General features: G+C 47.1%; 1 protein-coding gene across 1 annotated transcript in view; it reads right to left on the bottom strand.

Moving 5' to 3' along the window:
• Positions 1-20,809, bottom strand: part of RYR1 (ryanodine receptor 1) — a 116,001-nt gene that overhangs the window by 14,027 nt on the left and 81,165 nt on the right. Inside the window, exons 84-89 of the mRNA XM_027079462.1 lie at positions 20,646-20,774; positions 20,453-20,557; positions 18,118-18,199; positions 15,823-16,010; positions 2,869-3,210; positions 92-354 (exon numbers count right to left, since the gene is read on the bottom strand). Coding sequence (XP_026935263.1) covers positions 92-354; positions 2,869-3,210; positions 15,823-16,010; positions 18,118-18,199; positions 20,453-20,557; positions 20,646-20,774 — 1,109 coding nt within the window. The remainder of the gene's footprint in view (positions 1-91; positions 355-2,868; positions 3,211-15,822; positions 16,011-18,117; positions 18,200-20,452; positions 20,558-20,645; positions 20,775-20,809) is intronic.

Raw genomic sequence — 20,809 nt, 5'->3', positions numbered from 1 at the left:
GAGGAGGACGACGAGGGCGCGGGCGCGGCGGAGTAAGCATCGTCATTTTTATTTGAGGCCCCGAAGGGCCCGACCCGCCGCCGCCGCCAGCCGCGCCGTCGCGCCCGCCGCCGCCGTCCCCGCCGCGCCCTCGGGCCCCGCCGCGCCCTCCTCTGCGCCCTCGGCGCCCGCCTCCGCCGCGCCCGCGCCCTCGTCGTCGTCCTCCCCCGGCCCGCCCTCGGTCTCCGAGATCTGCGCGGCGATCTGCATCTCGAAGATGGTGTCCTCGCAGAAGCTCACGAAGAGCTCCATCTTCTCCGACTCGCCGCCCTCGTTCACCACGTCGAAGATGAACTGACGCTTCGACTCCTTCACCTGCAGCGCGGGGCGGAGGGGACGTGATGGGGGCGCCGTCAGCGGGGACTTGGGACAACAGCGGTGGCAGCCACGCGCGTTCGCCGCTGTTCTAAGCATCGTCATTTTTATTTTTGAAAGCGAACCTATATAGCGCTCGCTGGAGGTGCACCTGTAAGAACCTCATTAAGGCTAGGCCCTGTATCCAGCATTTTATGTATGGTATCTCATTAAATCCGCACAAACCATCCTAGAAGTAGGGGCCGATATCCCCATTTTACAGATGAGGAAATGGAAGCCCAGAAAGTCACGTGTCTGGGGTGATGCAGCTGAGAGGTGGCAGGTGTAGGATTCGAATTCCCAGCAAGCTGGTTCCAGGATCGATGTTCTTGGCGTCGACAGACTGAGCATAGTGGTTGAGGGCAAAGGTTCTGCAGCCAGCCTGCCTGGGTTCGAATGCTGATTCTGCCACTGAGTTAGACTTAACGCTCTGGGCTTCGGTTTCCCCTTATGTAAATCGGGGAATAATAGTAGGACCCATGCATAAAAGGGCTGGCGTGAGGATTAAATGAGTTAATAGATGCTGAGTGATTAGAACAGTGCCTGGCACCTACCAAACGCCATATAGTGCTTGCTGTTGTGGTACTGCTGCATGAGCGCTAGGGGGCCACGCAGGCAGACGTGGACTCCGGACCCGTAGGAGAACGTGGGAATGGGAAGGAGTGAGCAGGAGGAAGTGGGTGTCTGGAGGAATAACACTAACAGAAAGAGTGTGCACGTGGGGTGCACGTGAGGGGCGGAGCTCCCACAGGGTGTACTAGAGTGTGAAGGGCCAGTGGTGAACCAGGGCTTCCTGCAGATGCAGGGATGTGCAGACGTCCCGGGTGCAAGGACGATGCAACGGCTTTTAAGCCAGATTGCAGAGGAGGACGAGTATACAGTGGTGCCCCGAGGGACACAGGTGAGCGTGCAAAACCTTGGGAGTTCCGGTGGAGTATGTGAAAGGGCCGATGTGCAAGAGCCTTGTGAGAGGGCACCGGGACTAAGGGAGGAATCGGGTGTGAGGAGGGCGTGGCGGCATGGGAGGACATGGGGAGAATGTGACTGTGCCCGGCTCAGTGCTCGGCGGACATGGGCATATGGGGCAGAGGCATGCAAGGGCCTGGGTGAAACCGCGGGTGGGGAGTGTAAATGTGGGAGGGGTCTGCAATTCATATGGTCAGTGCATGTGCGGCAGGATGAGTGTGCAAGAGGACCCGGGAGTCAGTGTAAGAGGGCCCAGAACGTGAGGGCAGGGCTCAGGGTAGGGCACAAGCCCGGGCGTGCATGAGCCAGGTGTCACTGAGGAGGAGACTCAAGGGGCCCAGGTGTTGAGGAGATGATGGGAGTGCAAGTCTCATGAACTGTGAGTGTTAAGGTGGGAAGGGTGTGCAAGAGCAAGTGGGAGGAGTGTGCAGGTGCCTGGAGGCATCTGAGGAGTAAAAGGGAAGTGGGAGTGCAAGGGGCAGGTAAGGAGCACGCAGGCTCGGCGTGCACTGTGAGTGTGGGCAGGAGGGCCACCTGGACAGCAGGGGTGGGGCCAGGGGCCGAGCATGCGTGAGGGGCACATGGGAGGGTGAGAGAATGGGGGATGGGAACCACATGCAGGCTAAGTGTGTGAGGTGGGCTGGGGGTGTGCCAGGGCTACGTGGGCATACTTTGGAGCAAGTGAGTGTGTAAGGGGCATTCAAACACTTGCAGGCTGGGCACATTCGGGGCACATCAGGTCAAGGAGTAGGCCTGGCCACCAAGGACACACAGGGGCTCTTGTGGGTGGGTTGGTGAGGGCTGTCCAAGTGCTCATGAATGAGCATGGGTGTGCCGGGGCATGTGCGGGTGAATGAGTGAGGACGGGCAACCATATGGCATGCCAGGGCTGCGGGAATGCACACTGGCATCCTCAGAGTGAGTGTGCAAGAGAGGTGCACGCACACGTGGGCCCAGCATAAGTGGGAAGGGTATCGTGTGCTAGGAACTCAGAGGGCATTTGGGGGCCAGTCATCAGGGCACCCTAGAGCCCCCACGGTGCGTGTGCAAAAGAGTGGGCATGGGCAGGCCAGGGCCGAGAGAGGGCATACCAGGGGCTGCTGGTAAGGTGAGCAAGGTGTGTGTAACCACGTGGGTTCAAGTACAAGAGTGTGAGTGTGGTCGCATCAGGATTCTAAGAGCTCCCGGGGTGTGTGTGCAAGTGGCAGGCGTGGTGTGCGAGCAGCCACAGTGAGGGCCCACGGACGCTGCTGCACGTATAAGGGTATATGTCCATGCCGGGTCTGCACGAGGTGGGCATGGGAGAGCCAGGGGTGCGCAAGGGCACAGCAGCACCCGTACAACGTGTGCAGAAGGGTGGGCGTGGGCTTGCACGAGCGGAGCAGGGGCACACCAGGGTCTGCAGAGCGGATGTGCGAAGTGTGCACAGCCCCATGTGTGGTCCAAGCGTGCCAGGAGCATGCCCCGAAGCCCCGGGAGGCAAGCATGCGCGTGTGCGGGGCCACCGACCTGGGGCATCTCCCACTGGGCGCGGTTGGTCTCCGAGATCTCGAAGTAGATACGCTCGATGCGGCGGGAGGCGCCCATGATCTCGATGCGGCCCAGGTAGGGCCGGAAGTACTCGAGGATGCTCTCGGCCAGCTCGAGGAAGTTGCGCAGGCGCGGGTCGTGAGGCACGTGCTCCGACAGGTTGGTGAGCAGCACGGCCACGTTGAAGCCGATGTCGCGGGCTGGCTCCTGGAAGCGGTTGGCAAACTCCTCGCAGTCGATCATCTCGTTCTCATCCGCTTCGGAGCACGAAAGCAGGAACTGGATTTCTGGACCAGTGAACTGCTTCTGGCTGTCCATGGCCTGGAGAGTGGGCAGCAGTGAGCGGGGGAGGTCAGAGGGGTGGCCTAGGGAGCCCCAATGCCTTTCCCGAAAGAACTATGGACTTTTCATAAGGAGAGAAAAATCCAGAATCATATAACCAGCACCCAAGGAGAACGATAACATGACAGGTATGACTGGAGCCCTCTGTGTACCCTTCTCTTGCTCCATTACCCCCACCCTCCCTCAAGGTATCCACCAAGGAGTTGGTGTATCCTTCCAAAGAACTATGTGTAACATGGATGGACCTAGTGGGTATTATGCTTAGTGAAATAAGTCAGACAAAGACAAATACTGTATGTTATCACTTATATGTGGAATCTAAAAAATAAAATGAATGAATATAACAAAACAGAAACAGACTCACAGATATAGAGAACAAATTAGAACAAACCAGTGAGGAGAGGGCATGGCGGGAGGGGCAAGATAGGGATAGGAGATTAAGAGATACAAACTACTATGAATAAAATAAACAAGCTACAAGGACATATTGTACAGCACAGAGAATATAGCCAACATATTTTTTTTTTTCGTTACACGGGCCTCTCACTGTTGTGGCCTCTCCCATTGCGGAGCACAGGCTCCGGAGCACAGGCTCCGGAGCACAGGCTCAGCAGCTGTGGCTCACGGGCCCAGCTGCTCCGCAGCATGTGGGATCTTCCCAGACCGGGGCACGAACCCGTGTCCCCTGCATCGGCAGGCGGACTCTCAACCACTGTGCCACCAGGGAAGCCCATAGCCAATATTTTATGATAACTTTAAATGGAGTATAATCTATAAAAATATTGAATCACTATGTTGTACACTGAAACTAATATAATATTGTAAATCAACTATACGTCAATAAAAAAAGATGTGTCAGTACTTCTACTACTTATATTCTGTCATTTTCTCACACAAAAAATTTGGTATCCTGTGCATTATTTTGATTTAAAGAATATTATAATTATAATCATGTAATTTGAAACTTGCTTTTTTCACTCAGCTGTACGTTTTCAAGATCTATCCATGTTGATATATAGATCAAATGAATGCATTTTCACTGCTGTGTAGTATTCCTGTTTTATAAACACAACACTCTATCTATTCTCCTGATGACAGACATTTAGTTTATATCCAGTTTTTAACTTTACAGACACTTTCATTAAACGTTCTTGTACTGATCTTCAATGCACTCTTTGCAAGAGGTTCTCTGGGGCAGCCTTTCAAATGTTTTGACCACACCTATAGTAAGAATGCATTTTATAATGACTCAAAAAAAAAAGTTTTCACGACACAATTCTGACTTTCGCTATGTAACACACTCTGCAATGTTCTATTCTATTTTATTTTTAAAGATGCTGGTCATGACTTAACTAAATTTCATGACCAACAGATGGGTTGCAACGTGGTTTGAGAAACACTGCTCTGGGGTATGAACAGAAGCGAAATCTTCTGGCTCTAAAAAATGCTTTGTAGCCAAGAACTTTGCAAAATGCTTTCTAAATGAGTAACATGCTTTGCAAATCATGAAGGGCTCTAGAAACCACAGAGCGTGGAGACATAATCACACAGGAACTGTTCACCTTCTACCGTCACGCCACCAACCTGACTCCTTCCCTTATGATACAGTGTGACACTGTCCCTCTTAAAATCTGACACCCCCCCCAAATGCTCCACATTGTGCATTTGCCTCTCCACTTCTTTCGAAATACCTTTTTCTCTGACTGTTGTCAGTTTCCTTGGCTGGAGTCTCCTTCTCTTCCAGACCTCTAAAAGTTGGAGGGGCTCCAGGCCTGGAATTTGCATGCTTTTCTTGAGATATACACTCGTCATGGAGACGTCATTGAGGCCTGATCCTCCGAAAGCCATCCCGTGCCAATGATGGTAAAGCCTACGTCCCAGCCCTGACTGCCCCCCAGAATCCATACACTTAACAGGGGAAGCCTTACCTGACATCTCTTTGTGGAAATGGCCAAAACTGACCTGTTGATTGCAAAACCTCTCCTCCCACAGTCTTACCCATCTCCGGAATCGCATCACCACCCACCCAGGTGCTTAAGTTAAAATCTTTGAGTCATCCTTGATTCCTTTCTTTTATCTCACTACCCACACCTAATCCATCAGCAAATCTGTCAGCTCTACTTTCAAAAGATCTAGGACACACACACTTCTGCCCCCTCCATGGCCCCTACCCTGGTTTTGTCCCCCATTGGACCCTCACAGCAACCTTCTCCCTGGTCTCCCTTCTCCTCTTCTATCCCCACTGTCTCTTCCCCCCGCCCCCCACAGTTGGAGGGACCCTGTGAACATCTGAGTCAGGTCACATTCCTCCCCTGCTCAGAATCCTCCCTTAGCTCCATCTCATTCAGGTCAAAAGTCAGAGTCCTCCCTGCAGCCAACCAGTGTCAGCACATCTGCCCCCCTCACCTCTCAGACTTAAAGTTTTCCTCTCCCCGCCCCCAACAGCCCTCTCCAGCCATACTGGCCTCCTTTGCATCCCTCTTATTCCCACTTTTCAGCCTTTACACTTGTTGTCCCTTGTCCTGGGGATGCCACAACCTCCCCTAACTTCACAGGATAGCTTTCAGCTCTTGGCTTCAATGTCCTCTTCTAGAAAGACCTTCCCTGACCACCCAATTTACAGGGCTTACTCTACGCATGCTCTCTTGCACACCACCCTGCTCACTTCCTTCAGACCACAGGTTATAACCTGAAATTATTTTGTTTCTTTACTTATTTTCATCTGACAGCCACTGGGCTGTCAGTCTCTGTTTTGTTCACTGCTACACACAGTACGTGCTCAACGCATGTTTGTCAAATGAATTAAGCATCTTGAAAACTGAAAAGACTTTTTAACTTTGTTATACTTTTTGAAAATTAAGAAGTCCTTAAAAAAAACACCTAACCTTGTTCTTTTAAACCATAAAAAAATTGAAAAGCATATTGTAAAATACAAAAGTTTGTAAAGAGTCTGGGAATCATAGGACGCTTTGGGTTTGGGAAACCATATGATGTTTGGTAAAGGTTAGACATTTAGAAATGAGAATATTGCCATTTTGCAATCTCTAATGAACTAATGTGTCTGGGCATTGAATATCAGTGGTTGCTGACATCACAAAAGGAGAGATGACGGGACAGGATGTGCCTCTTGACGGACGTATGAAGCACCACAAAGGAAGGTGTTGGTGAAAAATAAAAATTAAAAACAAAAACTCCAAACCTGAATCTGATTGAGCTTCTTGACCCAAGTCCCAGTTTACAGGGAATGCAGGGGACAGAGGAACACGTTAAATGACACCACAAAGTTGCGTCAGCCAGATCAAAACTGTGGGAAACTCTACAACTAGGAGAGCACTAATGACAGCTACGAGCCACATGTGGCTACTGAGCCCTTGAATCATGGCTGGTGCAAAGTGAGGTGTGCTGACAGTGTAAAATACATATGGATTTTAAAGACTCAGTATAGGACTTCTCTGGTGGCGCAGTGCTTAAGAATCCACCTGCCAATTCAGGGGACGTGGGTTCAATTCCTGGTCCGGGAAGATCCCACATGCCGCAGAGCAACTAAGCCTGTACATCACAACTACTGAGACTGCCCTCTAGAGTCTGCGAGCCACAACTACTGAAGCCCGCGCACCTAGAGCCCGTGCTCCGCAACAAGAGAAGCCACCGCCCGCCGCAACGAGAGGAAGCCTGCATGCAACAACGAAGACCCAACACAGGCAATAAATAAATAAATAAATGTTCCTTAAAAAAAAAAAAAAAAGACTTAGTATAAAAAAAAGAATTTAAAATATCTGATAATTTTTACATTGACTATATGTTGAAATATTATTTTGGTAGAGTAGGTTAAATAAAACATGGTTAAAAATAATTTCACGTGTTTCTTTTTACTTCTTTTTTTTTTTTTTTTTTTTTTTTTTTTTTTTGTGGGTCTTTTTCTTTTTTTTCCTCTCCCGTTTCGGGGCCCAGGCTCCGGACGCACAGGCCCAGCCGCTCTGCGGCATGTGGGATCTTCCCGGACCGGGGCACGAACCCGTGTCCCCTGCATCGGCAGGTGGACTCTCAACCACTGCGCCACCAGGGAAGCCCTCTTTTTACTCTTTTTTTAAATGTAAGTATTAGAAATTTCTTTTTTTTTTAATATTTATTTACTTATTTTTGGCTGTGTTGGCTCTTAGTTGCGGCACGCGGGATCTTTCCTTGCAGTGCACGGGCTCTTCGTTGCGGCACATGGGCTTCTCTCTAGTGGTGCAAGAGCTCCAGAGCGCGTGGACTTAGTAGTTGCAGTGCGTGGGCTTAGTTGCCCCGTGGCATATGGGATCTTAGTTCCCCCGACCAGGGATCAAACCCGCATCCCCTGCATTGGAAGGTGGATTCTAACCATTGGACCACCAAGGAAGTCCCAGAAATTTCTTAAGTATATGTGTTGCCCTCATTGTATTTCTATCGGGCAGTGCTGCTCTACAGGACCAGCAACCCAGGTATCCATCAGATAAACTGCCAGGTAAGGGAAAAGTGATGGAGGGGCAGCAGTAGATAAAAGGAGGTTTAAAGAAACAGCAACCAGGGACTTCCCTGGTAGTGCAGTCGTTAAGAATCTGCCTGCCTATTCAGGGGACACAGGTTTGAACCCTGGTCTGGGAAGATCCCACATGTTGTGGAGCAACTAAGCCCATGTGCCACAACTACTGGAGCCTGCATACCGCCACAAAGAGTAGCCCCTGCTCTCCGCAACTGGAGAAAGCCCACGCGTAGCAACGAAGACCCAACACAGCCAAAAATAAATAAGTAGATAATTTTTTTTTTTTAAAAAAGGAGAATTTAAGAAATAGCAACCAATAGCACTGGGTGGCCTTGTTTGGATCCTGCTTCAAAGAAATTACAAAAAATTATATGTGGTCTTTAGAAGATCTGGAAATGTGAACGTTGGCCAGACATTTGATGATTTAATGAACTACGGATCTTTTTCATTTTGTCTTTATTGCTTTGTTTTTAGTTAGGAGTGATAGTGACACTGTGGTTTGTTAAATAGAAGGAAAGCTTTTTAAGACCGTATATTGTATAGTTCCATTTATATGAAGTGTCCAAAACAGGCAAATCTATAGAGACAGAAAGTAGATTAGCTGCCAGGGGCCTGAGTGGGGGAAATGGAAGTGACCGCTAAAGGGTATGGGGTTTCTTTCTGAGGTGATTAAAATGTTCTAATTAGATTGTAGTGATGCTTGCACAATTCTGTGAATATATCAAAAAAACATTAAGTTGTACCTTTTAAATGGGTGAATTTTATAGCATATGAATTATATTTCAATAAAGATGTTTTTTAAAAGGAAGTCTTTTAATTTAGAGATAGGTACAAAAACATTTGCTAACAAAAAACAATAAAGAAAACCACAAAATAGTACTAACTAAGAATAAATTAGTAGCCTGAAATGTGTTTTCACCCACCAGGAAGGGCTTTCCAAACTGTAGTAGATGTTTTGGAATCTGCAAAGTACTTATCATTGGAGACATGTTTTGCAAACTGTCAAGAACACTGTCAACCACGAAGAACTTGGGAAGCCCTAAAATAATTCTATATATTTTTCTTTTCTTAATAAATTTATTTATTTATTCATTTATTTAATTTTTGTCTGCATTGGGTCTTCGCTGCTGCACGCGGGTTTTCTCTAGTTGCTGACAGCGGGGTCTACTCTTTGTTGCGGTGCGCGGGCTTCTCATCGCGGTGGCTTCTCCTGTTGCGGAGCACAGTCCCTAGGCGCGCGGGCTTCAGTAGTTGTGGCACACGGACTTAGTTGCTCCGCGGCATGTGGGATATTCCCGGACCAGAGATCAAACCAGTGTCCCCGGCATTGGCAGACAGATTCTTAACCACTGCGCCACTAGGGAAGCCCTCTATATATTTTTCAGTGAAGATTTACATATGAACGGAAATGCAGAAATAAATGTCCAGAGATATGAACATCTAGAGGATAACTGTGGCAGCCTTTGAAGAGGCGGGATGAGAGTAGGGTTGGGTATGGGGACCAAAGGTAACCTCAACCATAGCTATAAGTTCTGAATTTCTCTACAAAAGGACTGAATCCCTGTATTATCTATTCTGTTAAAAATTCATAAAATATTTAAAATAATTTTCTACATAAAAAGCAAGTCTTATGCATGGCCAACCCTCTCTCCCCAAAGCCAACCAACCAACCAACAAAACAAACCACCATAAGCAAAGTCAAAAGACAAATGCTGAACTAGAAAAAAGAAGGACACCTCATATCACTAACAAAGTTACAGTCAGCCAAATATAGAAATCAAGAAGAAAAACACCAACATCCCAATAGAAAAGTAAACCAAAGCCATGGTCAGTTCACTGAACAAGTAATACAAAAGAAGTAACACGAAAAGATGCCTAATTGCACTCGTAACAGGAGAAATGTGAATTAAAACTTCACTCAATACCTTTTTTCACCTATCAGATTGGCAAAAATCCAAATATTTGACAATGTGGTCTGGTGGTGAGGCTGTGGGAAAACAGGCAGTCTCACATTTTACTAATGAGAAGGAAAAATGCAGGGCAAGATCGGTCCAAATGACAAATGAATTTACCCTTTAACCCAGCAATCCCACTTTTGGAAGTTTACCTTTAGATACAACTCACGTACAAAGTGATGTACATACAAAGGTAATTGTTCTAGCCAGCATTGCTAGTGGCCCATGTGGAGCCTTCCTCAACACTCTTACTGGAAATCAGCAGTATAAATTTACAATATCTGTCCTATAAACGGCACCTTTGTACAGTGCACAACTTGTACAACTATCCATGGCCACCCTAATGACAGCATGTGTTGTAATGGCAAAAGACTGGGGAAAAGTGAGTGTCCATCGACAGGGAATAATCAAATAAACCATAATATATACACAAAGTGGAGTACTGGAAACCTATAAAAAATAATCAGGACACTCCCTATATCTCTAGAATATATTGTTAAGTGATACAGGCCAATGTATATAGCTTATTACCTATTATGTAAGAAAAGAGGAAAATAATATCTGGAGAAAATGACAGAAGGACACAAAAAAAGAAACTAATGCTTACTCACAGCAGTGGGGGTGAAGGAAGCATAGGTTGAGAAAGGGGCGGGAATGAGACTTCTCACACTTCATACTTTGCTATATTTTACTTTAAAAATTATGTGAATGTATTATTTATTCAAAAAATAAAGCCAATGCACTTTTAAAGTTACAGATTGTAACTTTGTGAAACAGATATTGAGCTACAAAATGTTGTGTACGTGACATCAAATCTTGTGATTTGTGAAACCCTGAATCGTCAGGAGGGATCTTTGCCCATTTTTTAAAAAATCACCTTATAACTGGAAGTTTGTACCCTTTCACCAAACTCTCCCTTTTTCCACCACCTCCCAGCTTATGGAAACCACTCACTTTTCTACTCTCTGTTTCTGAGTTTGACTTTTGTTTTTAGATTCCGCATATGTGATACCATGCAGTATCTGTCTTTCTCTGGCTGGCTTATTTCACTTAGTGTAATGCCCTCCAGGTTCATCCATGTTGCTGCAAATGACAAGATTTCCAGCCTTAACCAAGGCTGAATGATATTTCACACACACACATACACACATACCACATCTTCTTTATCCATTCATCCATAGACAGATACTTAGGTTGTTTTCACACCTTGGCTATTATGAGTAATGCTGCAATGAATGTGAGAGTGCAAACATCGCTTTGCAATTATAGTTTCATTTCCTTTGCATAGATACCCAGAAATGGGATTCCTGGGTCCTACTGTAGTTCTGTTTTTAATTTCCTGAGGAACTTCCATTCTGTTTTCCATAGTGGTTGCACCAGTTTACATTCCCACCAACAATGGACAAAGATACCCTTTTCTCTACATCCTTGCCACACTTGTTATCTCTTGTTTTTTCGATAACACCCATCCTAAAAGGTGTGAGGTGGTCTCTCACTGTGGTTTGGATTTGCACTTTCCTGATGATTAGTGATATTGAGCACTTCTTCTTGTACCTGTTGGCCATTTGTATGTCTTCTTTGGAATAATGTCTATTCAGGTCCTTTGCCCATTTTTAAATTGGGTTATTGGTTTTATTGCTTTTGAGCTATAATGACTTCTTTGTATATTTTGGATATTAACCCCGTATTAAATATGTGGTTGGCAAATATTTTCTTCCATTCCGTAAGTTGCCTTTTTTTTTTTTTTTTTTTTGCAGTACATGGGCCTCTCACTGTTGTGGCCTCTCCCATCGCGGAGCACAGGCTCCGGACGCGCAGGCTCAGCGGCCATGGCTCACGGGCCCAGCCGCTCCGCGGCATGTGGGATCTTCCCGGACCGGGTCACGAACCCGCGTCCCCGGCAACGGCAGGCGGACTCTCAACCACTGCGCCACCAGGGAAGCCCAGCTGTCTTTTTTTTGTCGATGGTTTCCTTTGCTGAGTAGAGTCATTTTAAAATTATAAATGATGCGACTTTAACTCCTGCATCGTCCTTTTTGGTTCTCTTGCAGTCCCTACTGAGACTCTCACCCTAACCTGCCTGTCTTGAGAGTCGAGCTGGGACTCCCCAGAGAGGGCCTGGCACCCAGGAGGTGCTCACTGACTGTTTATTAGGCTAGATTAGTGGATGAATCTGGAGGCAGTGTACTCTGGAACCAGACTGCCTGAGTTCTAATCCCAGCTTTGTTACTTATCAGTTGTGTGACCTTAAGCACAGCACTTTAACCTTCCTGTGCCTCAGTTTCCACTTCTGCAAAATGGGAATAAAAAATAGTCCTTACTGGGACTTCCCTGGTGGTCCAGTGGTTAAGAATCCACCAATGCAGGGGACACGGGTTTGAGCCCTGGTCCAGGAAGATCCCACATGTCGCAGAGCAACTAAGCCCGTGTGCCACAACTACTGAGCCTGCGCTCTAGAGCCCATGAGCCGCAACTACTGAAGCCCACATGCCTAGAGCCTGTGGTCCACAACAAGAGAAGCCACCACAGTGAGAAGCCCGCGCCCCGCAACAAAGAGTAGCCCCCGCTCACCGCAACTAAAGAAAGCCCGCACACAGCAACGAAGACACAACGCAGCCAAAAAAAAAAAGTCCTTACTACCTAAGGGTTACTGTAAATTAACATTCATTTACACACAGGACCTGACACAGAGTGAGAACATGATACATATTAGCTCTTATTCCTGAAGGTGCAGGGCTCAGGGACAGTGATGTTTAAGAGGCTGCGAGGGCGACAAGAATAAAGACGCAGACCTACTGGAGAATGGACTTGAGGACACGGGGAGGGGGAAGGGTAAGCTGGGACAAAGTGAGAGAGTGGCATGGACATATATACACTACCAAATGTAAAATAGATAGCTAAGGGAAGCAGCCGCATAGCACAGGGTGATCAGCTCGGTGCTTTGTGACCACCGAGAGGGGTGGGATAGGGAGGGTGGGGGGGAGGGAGATGCAAGAGGGAGGAGATATGGGAACATATGTATATGTATAACTGATTCACTTTGTTATAAAGCAGAAAGTACCACACCATTGTAAAGCAATTATACTCCAATAAAGATGTTAAAAAAAAGAGGCTGCGAGAGATTGGCAGGGAAGGTGGGGGTCCCAGGAATGCGTGGCACAGACGCCCAGGGGAGCAAGGCATTGCCGAGGGGGAGGAAATGGCCGACTGTGGCAAACGCGGCCAAGATGACAAGTCAGAGGAAAGATTTAGGGTGAAGAGGTCATTGATGATCTTAGCTGGCATAGTTTCAGGAGAGTGACAGGGACAGAAGCCCTGAATCAGGGAAGGAGTGGGAGGTGAGAAAGGAGTGAGTGAGGGTAGATAGCTCTTGGGAGGCGTGGCTGAGAAGCGGGGAGACAGAGAGGCAGGGAGGCTCTCAGAAGGCAACTGGGAGGCATGGGACACTTTGTATTCAACTCAATTCAAACCCAGGAGACCCTGGGTTTATTTAAATGCTGACGGACAACAGTGATTGCAATCCCTAGAATAAAATAAGAAGTCATGAGTCTATACCCATACAAATGAATGAGTGAATGAACGAGCAAACAAACAAACAAATAAATAAATGGAGGAGAAGGGAAAAACTCTTCCTTACAGTAAAGTCATACCTAATGTGTGGAGAAAAGGGAACCCTCTTACACCGTTGGTGGGAATGTAAATTGGTGCAGCCACTATGGAGAACAGTATGGAGGATCCTCAAAAAACTAAAAATAGAGTTGCCGTATGATCCAGCCATCCCACTCCTGGGCATACACCCAGAGAAAACTATAATTCAAAAAGATACATGCACCCCTATATTCATAGCAGCACTATTTACAATAGCCAGGACATGGAAACAACCTAAATGTTCAATGACAGATGAATGGATAAAGAAGATGTGGTCCAAATATACAGTGGAATATTACTCAGTCGCAAAAAAGAATAAAATAATGACATTTGCAGCAACGTGGATGGACCTAGAGATTATCATACTAAGCAAACTAAGTCAGAAAGAGAAAGGCAAATACCACATGATAGCACTTATGTGTGAATCTAAAATATGACACAAATGAACACATCTGTGAAACAGAAACAGACTCACAGATATAGAGAACAGACTCGTGGTTGCCAAGGGAGAGAGGGAGGTGGGGGAGGGAAGGATTGGTAGTTTGGGATTAGCAGATCCAAACTATCACATGTAGGATGGATAAACGACAAGGTCCTACTCTACAGCACAGGGAACTATACTCAATATCCTGTGGTGATCAACCATAATGGAAAAGAATATGAAAAAGAATATATATATATATATATATATGTATGTATAACCAAATCACTTTGCTATACTGTAGAAATTAACACAACATTTTATTGCAATATGGTAAGTCAACCATACTGCAATAAAATGAAAAAAGATACCTAGTAAAGGTAAAGGGTACAGGTAAGTTAGAAAACCACCATTTCTCAACTGTCATAGTAGTAATCGTTGAGACAAGTATCACTGATAGATGCTAACCCTGAGAGGGTGCGCAGGATATTTACATAGTCTCAAGCACATCTTCACAAGATACCAAGGGGGACGATAGTATCAGTACAGTGGAGACTCTGGTAAACACCACCTTCACCATGTGACCAAGCTAACACCAACTGTAATGGGAAGAACCAACATCACATGCCTCCTGATAGAATGCACTGAGAAAGACATAGCGCTCCTCTGATATTCCTGCCAAAGGCGCATAACCTGAATCGAATCACAAGGAAAACTCAGACAAACCCACACTGAGGGCCATCCTATAAAACAACTGGCCTCTATTTTTCAAAAATGTCGAGATCATAAGAGGCAAAGACAGATCAAGGAAGGGTTCCAGATTGAAGGGAGCTAAAGAGACAGGATGCCTAAATGTAATCCCTGACCCTGGACTGGATCCTTGACAAGGAAAAAAATTTCTTCAAGAGCAAAAACTGCATAAAGTCTGTAGATAGCAGGATTGTCTCAATGTTGATTTCCTGATTTGCATAATTGTTTTGTGGTTATGTCAGGGAATGAACTTGTTCTCAGGAGATACACACTGAAGTATTTAGAGGTAAAGAGGAAATGAGGTAAAAAGTTAATATTTGGGGGACTTCCCTGGCGGTCCAGTGGCTGAGACTCCGAGCTCCCAATGCAGGGGGCCCTGGTCAGGGAACTAGATCCCACACGCCGCAACTAAGACCACGCATGCCGCAATTAAAGATCCCATATGCTGCAACTAAAAGATCCCGCACACCGCAACGAAGACCCCCCTTGTGCTGCAACTAAGACCCAGCACAGCCAAATAAATAAATAAATAAATAAAAAGTTAACATTTGGGCAATCCGGGTGAAAAGGTATTCAGAAATTTTATGTACTGTTCCTGCAACTCCTCCATAAGACTGAAGTTATTTCAAAGGAAAAATTTAACAAAATGGTGATGGGAAAGATCTGGCAGTAATAATAATAGGTAATATCTCTTGTACTGTCCTGTGTTCCAGGCAATGCCCAGGCTCTGTTCACCCACTGCCTAACCTCAAAGCAGTCCTGTGAAACAGTTAATGTTATTATCTTAGCCCCACTTCACAGAGGAACCTGAGGCTTAGAGCGGATGAGTGGCTTACCTGGGGTGGAAGGGTTGGCAGAGGCAGGTGAGTGGGCTCCTGGACAGAGCTGGTTCCTGCATTTCCCTCCTAACAGCCTCATTATTTAGACCTGCAGTGGTCGTTAGTGACTGCCTCTCCCTTTAGTCTATAAGCCCCATGAAGGCAGGGCTGTGTCTGTCTCAATCATTGCTGTGTCCATGGTATCAGCACAGAGCCCAACACAGAGGCGAAACCCAATAGATGGTTATCAACTGACTAACTGATCTCTATTTATAATAATGATACTATTATGACTGTTAATAATGATAATAGAAATAAGGTTCTCATGTGTGTTGATGCATTTCATCTTCGAAACAAGTCCAAGGATGATAATTTTATCCCCGTTTTACAGATAAGGAAACTGAGGCATCCAGAGAAGTCTCTTGCCTACAGCAGGCAGCCAGGAAGGGCATGACTGGTACTTGGCACCCCACCCATCCGCCTTCCGGTACTCACCTTCTGGAAGTCCTTCTTGGAGATGAGGCCACGGGGGTCAGTGACGTAGTCCTGGAAGGCCTCAGAGCCCACAATGTCCTTGAGTTTCAGGAACATGTCGAAGAACTTGAGGATCATCTCCACGTTGGATGAGGATTCCACAAGCATGTCCACCATCTGCCGGGCAATCATGCCGTTCACCACGTTCCCTGCAGGCAGCCCCAGGTCAGTGTGGCTTAACAGAGCCTCCTTTCTGGATCCCCATTGGGCTTGCCTCCCTCTCCAGCTCAGGAGCCACCAGGATCCACTGCGCTGGTGGAAGCTTCCCTGGCCAGCTCCTGTACCTCCCCTCAGAGGGCAAGGGTCACTTTCTGATCTGCCTCGGCATCAGGTGTGAACCTGGCTGATTCTGTCTATGTCCTCCTCCCCCGATAGCTGGGGGAGTCATCAACAAGGATAACAATGGCATGAACTAATGGCGGGTCCAGATGCCATGCCAGGTGCTGCACTGACACGACCTCATCTTTGTAAGGAACGTGTGTCACTATTCATTTTTATAGATGAGGAAACAGACGCAGAGAGAGTCTCAAACTCAGGGTTACACAGCCAGTAAAGGGGGTGGGGAGGACTTGAACCCAGAGCTGCATGACCTCAGAGCTCACACCACCTAAGCCTTCCACTAGCCCACAGAGGCCGGGCAGGTCCACAGATGAGTGAGGTAGGCCAAAGACAAGACAACAGGGAGAGGTGGAGACTGTGGTCAACTGGGACCCCACACCCCCTCTAAAGCAAACTGGCTCCACCTTTTTTTTTTAACAGAATTTTATTTATATTTATATTTATTCATTTATTTTTTGGCCGTGCCGCACAGCTTGCGGGATCTTAGTTCTTCCACCAGGGACTGAACCCGGGCCACAGCAGTGAAAACCCCAAATCCTAACCACTGGACTGCCAGGGAACTCCCCAAACTGGCTCCAGCTTCTATTTGTACCTTTCAATTTTCATATAATTTCAAATTTACAGGTAGTTCACAAGAATAGTGCAAGGGAACCCTCATGTATTCCAGATTCATCAACTGTTTACATTTTGCCATGTTTGTTTTATAATATCTCTCCCTCTCTATTTTTTTTTTCACTGAACCATTAAGGACTAAGCTGTAGACGTGAGGCCTTTTTACCCCTAAACGTTTCCACATATATATTCTTAAAGACGAGGACATTCTCTTATATAATCATAGTGCAGTCATCAAAATCAGATTGAACATTGATATGACAGTTATTTAATCCAGTTCAGCTGATTTTTCCCATGTGAGAATGTGGATGCATGGTCACTGAATCTTTCAATTGTTCAAGAAAAATGTTTAAAGGGATTTTTGATTGTTAAATCTGATTTTTAAAAAATTAATTGATTATTTTTGGCTGCTTTGGGTCTTTGTTGCTGTGGGCGGGCTTTCTCTAGTTGCGGTGAGCGGGGGCTACTCTTTCTCGCGGTGGCTTCTTCTGTTGCGGAGCACGGGCTCTAGGTGCACGGGCTCAGGAGTTGTGGCTCGCGGGCTCTAGAGCACAGGCTCAGTAGTTGTGGTGCACAGGCTCAGTTGCTCCGCGGCATGTGGGATCTTCCCGGACCAGGGCTCGAACCCGTGTCCCCTGCATTGGCAGGTGGATTCTTAACCACCGTGCCACCAGGGAAGTCCCTTTACATCTGATTTTTAAAAGCTGATGACTAGTTACCAAAAATTTAAAACATTGTAGGAGGATTATTCATTGCAACATGGTTTGTAATAGCAAAATATTTTTTAATTAAGAACCTTGAATGTCCATTGATGGGGTGTGGTTAAATGAATCACTGTATCCCCATCAATTAGTACTATGCAGCCATATAAAAGAATGAGGATGCTGTTATGAACCTCTATAGGAAAAAGTCTTTGTCTACAAGTTAAATAATTTTATTAATTAGTAATAAATTATGGTTGTTTTAAATCACTACGTTTTGGGTATATTTGTTAGGCAGCAAGAGCTAAATGACATATTCAGCAAATAAATATTCAGTGCATAAATTTCAAAAAGTGTCCAGGCCACCCACCTAATTAAGATTTCTCTGGCGATCCGATAAATTACTATATCTACAGTCAGGACCTGGCACATAATAAGTGCCCAATAAGTGTTTGCTGAGCTTCTTATAGCAACTTAAATGCAATGACCCTCACATGATATCAGATGGGGTTGAAGGTTAGGCTCTCCTGGGTCTCAGAGGGCCATTTTTAGGATCATCTGAACATTGGTACCCTCCCCTCGCCCCCACCCACTAGGAGTTTACCTTCTAGTAGTGACAGCAACATCACCACCATGTCCTTCTGTAGATCCAGCAGCTCCTTCAACAGCTCGATCTGGCTCGAGTCCTAGAGACCCCACATCCCAGCTTCGTGAGGGCTCTTCTCAGCAGAGACGCCTCCCCCACCTCCAGCTGCTTCCACCCACCCAGCAGGGCCTAAGACCCCTTTTCTTTCCCCCTCTTACCTCCGAGGGGACCCGAGTCCCGACATGTTCCTCGGAAGCAGGGGAAAAGGCAGAGAGACAAGACTGTGGGGTGAGATTGGCACTTTGGGGGAAGTGGGCCCAACAGGTGACATGTAAGGACAAGGGCTGGCAGACAAGGAGAACTGGGAGGTGTATGGGGACCTGAGAGCAGATGCTTGGAGCCAAGAGAGACAGAGACGGACAGGGGCAAATACTGGGGACAGTGACACAGATCTGGGAAGAGATGAGAGTTCAGCACTGCACCTGGCCTACGGTGGGTGCTTGACACATGTTTGTTGAATGAATGTGTGATCGAAAAAGTGGGACTCTGGGTTCAGGAAGAGGCTGTGGGACACAGCTATGTGCTTTCTGGTAAGCCATTTGGGAAGAATGGCTCTCCTGTCACAGTGTCTCATGTAGGGTCCACAGAAGTCTCCAACACGGTCAAAGTTCTGCCCCCTGGTCCCTATTTGTATTAGGTTGAGCTACATAAAATTGCTAGCCTTCAGTCATTTCTCACCAACAAAGTGGTAATTTCATATGGTTCTACCTAATGAAATGGAGGAAGGGGAAGGGTACCAGATAAATGGGATGTAAGGCTCCTTCTACCCCATGCTACTTCTAGAGTTGCTGATTCTAATCCTAACACATTTCCACAGTTCCAAAGCTCTGCATTCTGACTCTAAGATTCCAACATTCCAGGATCTCAAGATCCTAAGATGGGTGGGTCCTGTGGTGTGTGCCTGTCCATGATGTAGCCCCTTGATTCTCTCAACAATCCCACTCTCAGAGCATATGGGACTAACCCCATCTTCCGGGTTGTAGGGGTGGGTATATAACCAGGACTGGCCAATCAGAGCTTTCTTTCCCCTGGCCAGGGTGATTGGTTCAGGAATGAGCATGTGACCTAGGAGTCGAATAAGAGAATACGGCAGATCTTTTTCTGGATCTAAAGAGGTGTTCTCTTCCCTCTGGAGCTGTTAGTGGAGCTCATGAAAGCCCAGGGCATCATTTTCCCAGCCCATGGGGAGCACCTGCTTGAGAATGAAGCTAGAGAGGAGAGGGACATTTCTACTAACAGCACTATAGGCCCCGGATCTGATCTGTGATGTGAACTGATAAATTCTTTTTTTGTAAGCCACCACTTTGCATTGGATTTCTAGCCCTTGCAATTTAACCTAGACTACGGCTGAGGAATTAATTCTGCAGGATTTGGAACACTACACTAAGATACCAATATCCTCTAGAATTTTAAGATTACATCAACAGCCCCACTTGAACTCACTGACACTAAGAAATTGCATTCTTAAGTTCAACTCCTTTCAAAAGGTCAGATGACACCAGACAGGGTTTCTGCCAGTCCCTGTGGTGCCTTTGAATAAATTAGAAAAAGGCTTCCCTTCTTCAAGACTCTTTCCTGTTGGGAAATTATAATATACAGAATATTGCCATCTGCTGGAAAACTATTGTAATAAATACACCGATATATGTATGACGTCTAGGATGTGGATGGTGCCGTTTCAGATGCTGGGCCCTGCTGCAGCGCATTCGGCAGCCTTGAATATGTTTACCAGACAGAAGCAGAACAAATGGATACGGTGTTTGTGAGGCATTGACAAGGCTGCAAAGGGGCGGGGGTGGTGGGGAAAAGGGGAGCACGAAGATGCTAGAGATGGGAGACGGGGCTCGACAGGGACCTTACATCATGGATGCCCTGGATAGATGTCATCTGCCGCAAGCAGAATAAAGAAGCAAAACACCCCTTCAGCCCCAGGCCCAGATCTAGAAGCCTACCCTCATCCTATCCCTAGTCCTGTCCGAATCTGGGTGACCTCATCAGAGGGGAAAGAACACCAACCAATCATAGAGGAGCTCTGGACCAGAGCGGGCGGGCCCCAAACGTCAGTCCAAGGGAACTGTAGATGGATAACCGGCCGACTGGCGGTGGCAGAGGAGGAGGCGGGGTCATGGAGAGAGCCAATCCAGAAGAAAGATGGATTTGGCCACGGAGAGGGACCGGTCTGCAACCTGCCGGGAGCACTGGGGTGCGACACGGACCGACGGGGCAAAACTTGGAAACGTGCCAGTTGGGGGATGCCTGGAAGCAGTTGGATGAAAAACAGAGAGGCCCGAACCTGAGCGAGCTTCATCATCATGTGGGCAAACACGTGCAGGAATCCCACCACGGCGTCCCAGAGGCGGCTGTGCGCTAGACTCTGCTGGTTCCCGGTGCAGGGCCCCTGTGGGGCAGAGAGAGGTTCTACGTGAGCGCGAGGCAGGGCGCGGAATGCGGAACTGCCCCGCCCCGCCGCAGCGGGCGAGCCCTACCTGAATGTATTCGGTGAGGCTGTTGAACACCTGTTTAGCCACAGACATGGCCTTGGAAAAGTTCCTCTTGCCCTGCTCCTCAATGACATCCTTGCCCGAGTAGTACCAGTAGAAGTCGCTGATGGATTCCTGGGGGGCAGACACAGTGTGAGGGGCTGCTGGTG

The sequence above is a fragment of the Aethalodelphis obliquidens genome, unplaced genomic scaffold (assembly GCF_003676395.1).
Source record: "Aethalodelphis obliquidens isolate GAN/ISIS:26980383/991018 unplaced genomic scaffold, ASM367639v1 scaffold43, whole genome shotgun sequence".
NCBI classification, from domain to species: Eukaryota; Metazoa; Chordata; class Mammalia; order Artiodactyla; family Delphinidae; genus Aethalodelphis; species Aethalodelphis obliquidens.
The sequence above is the reverse complement of the archived record's forward strand: the minus strand, read 5'-3'. Positions and strand labels throughout refer to the sequence as shown.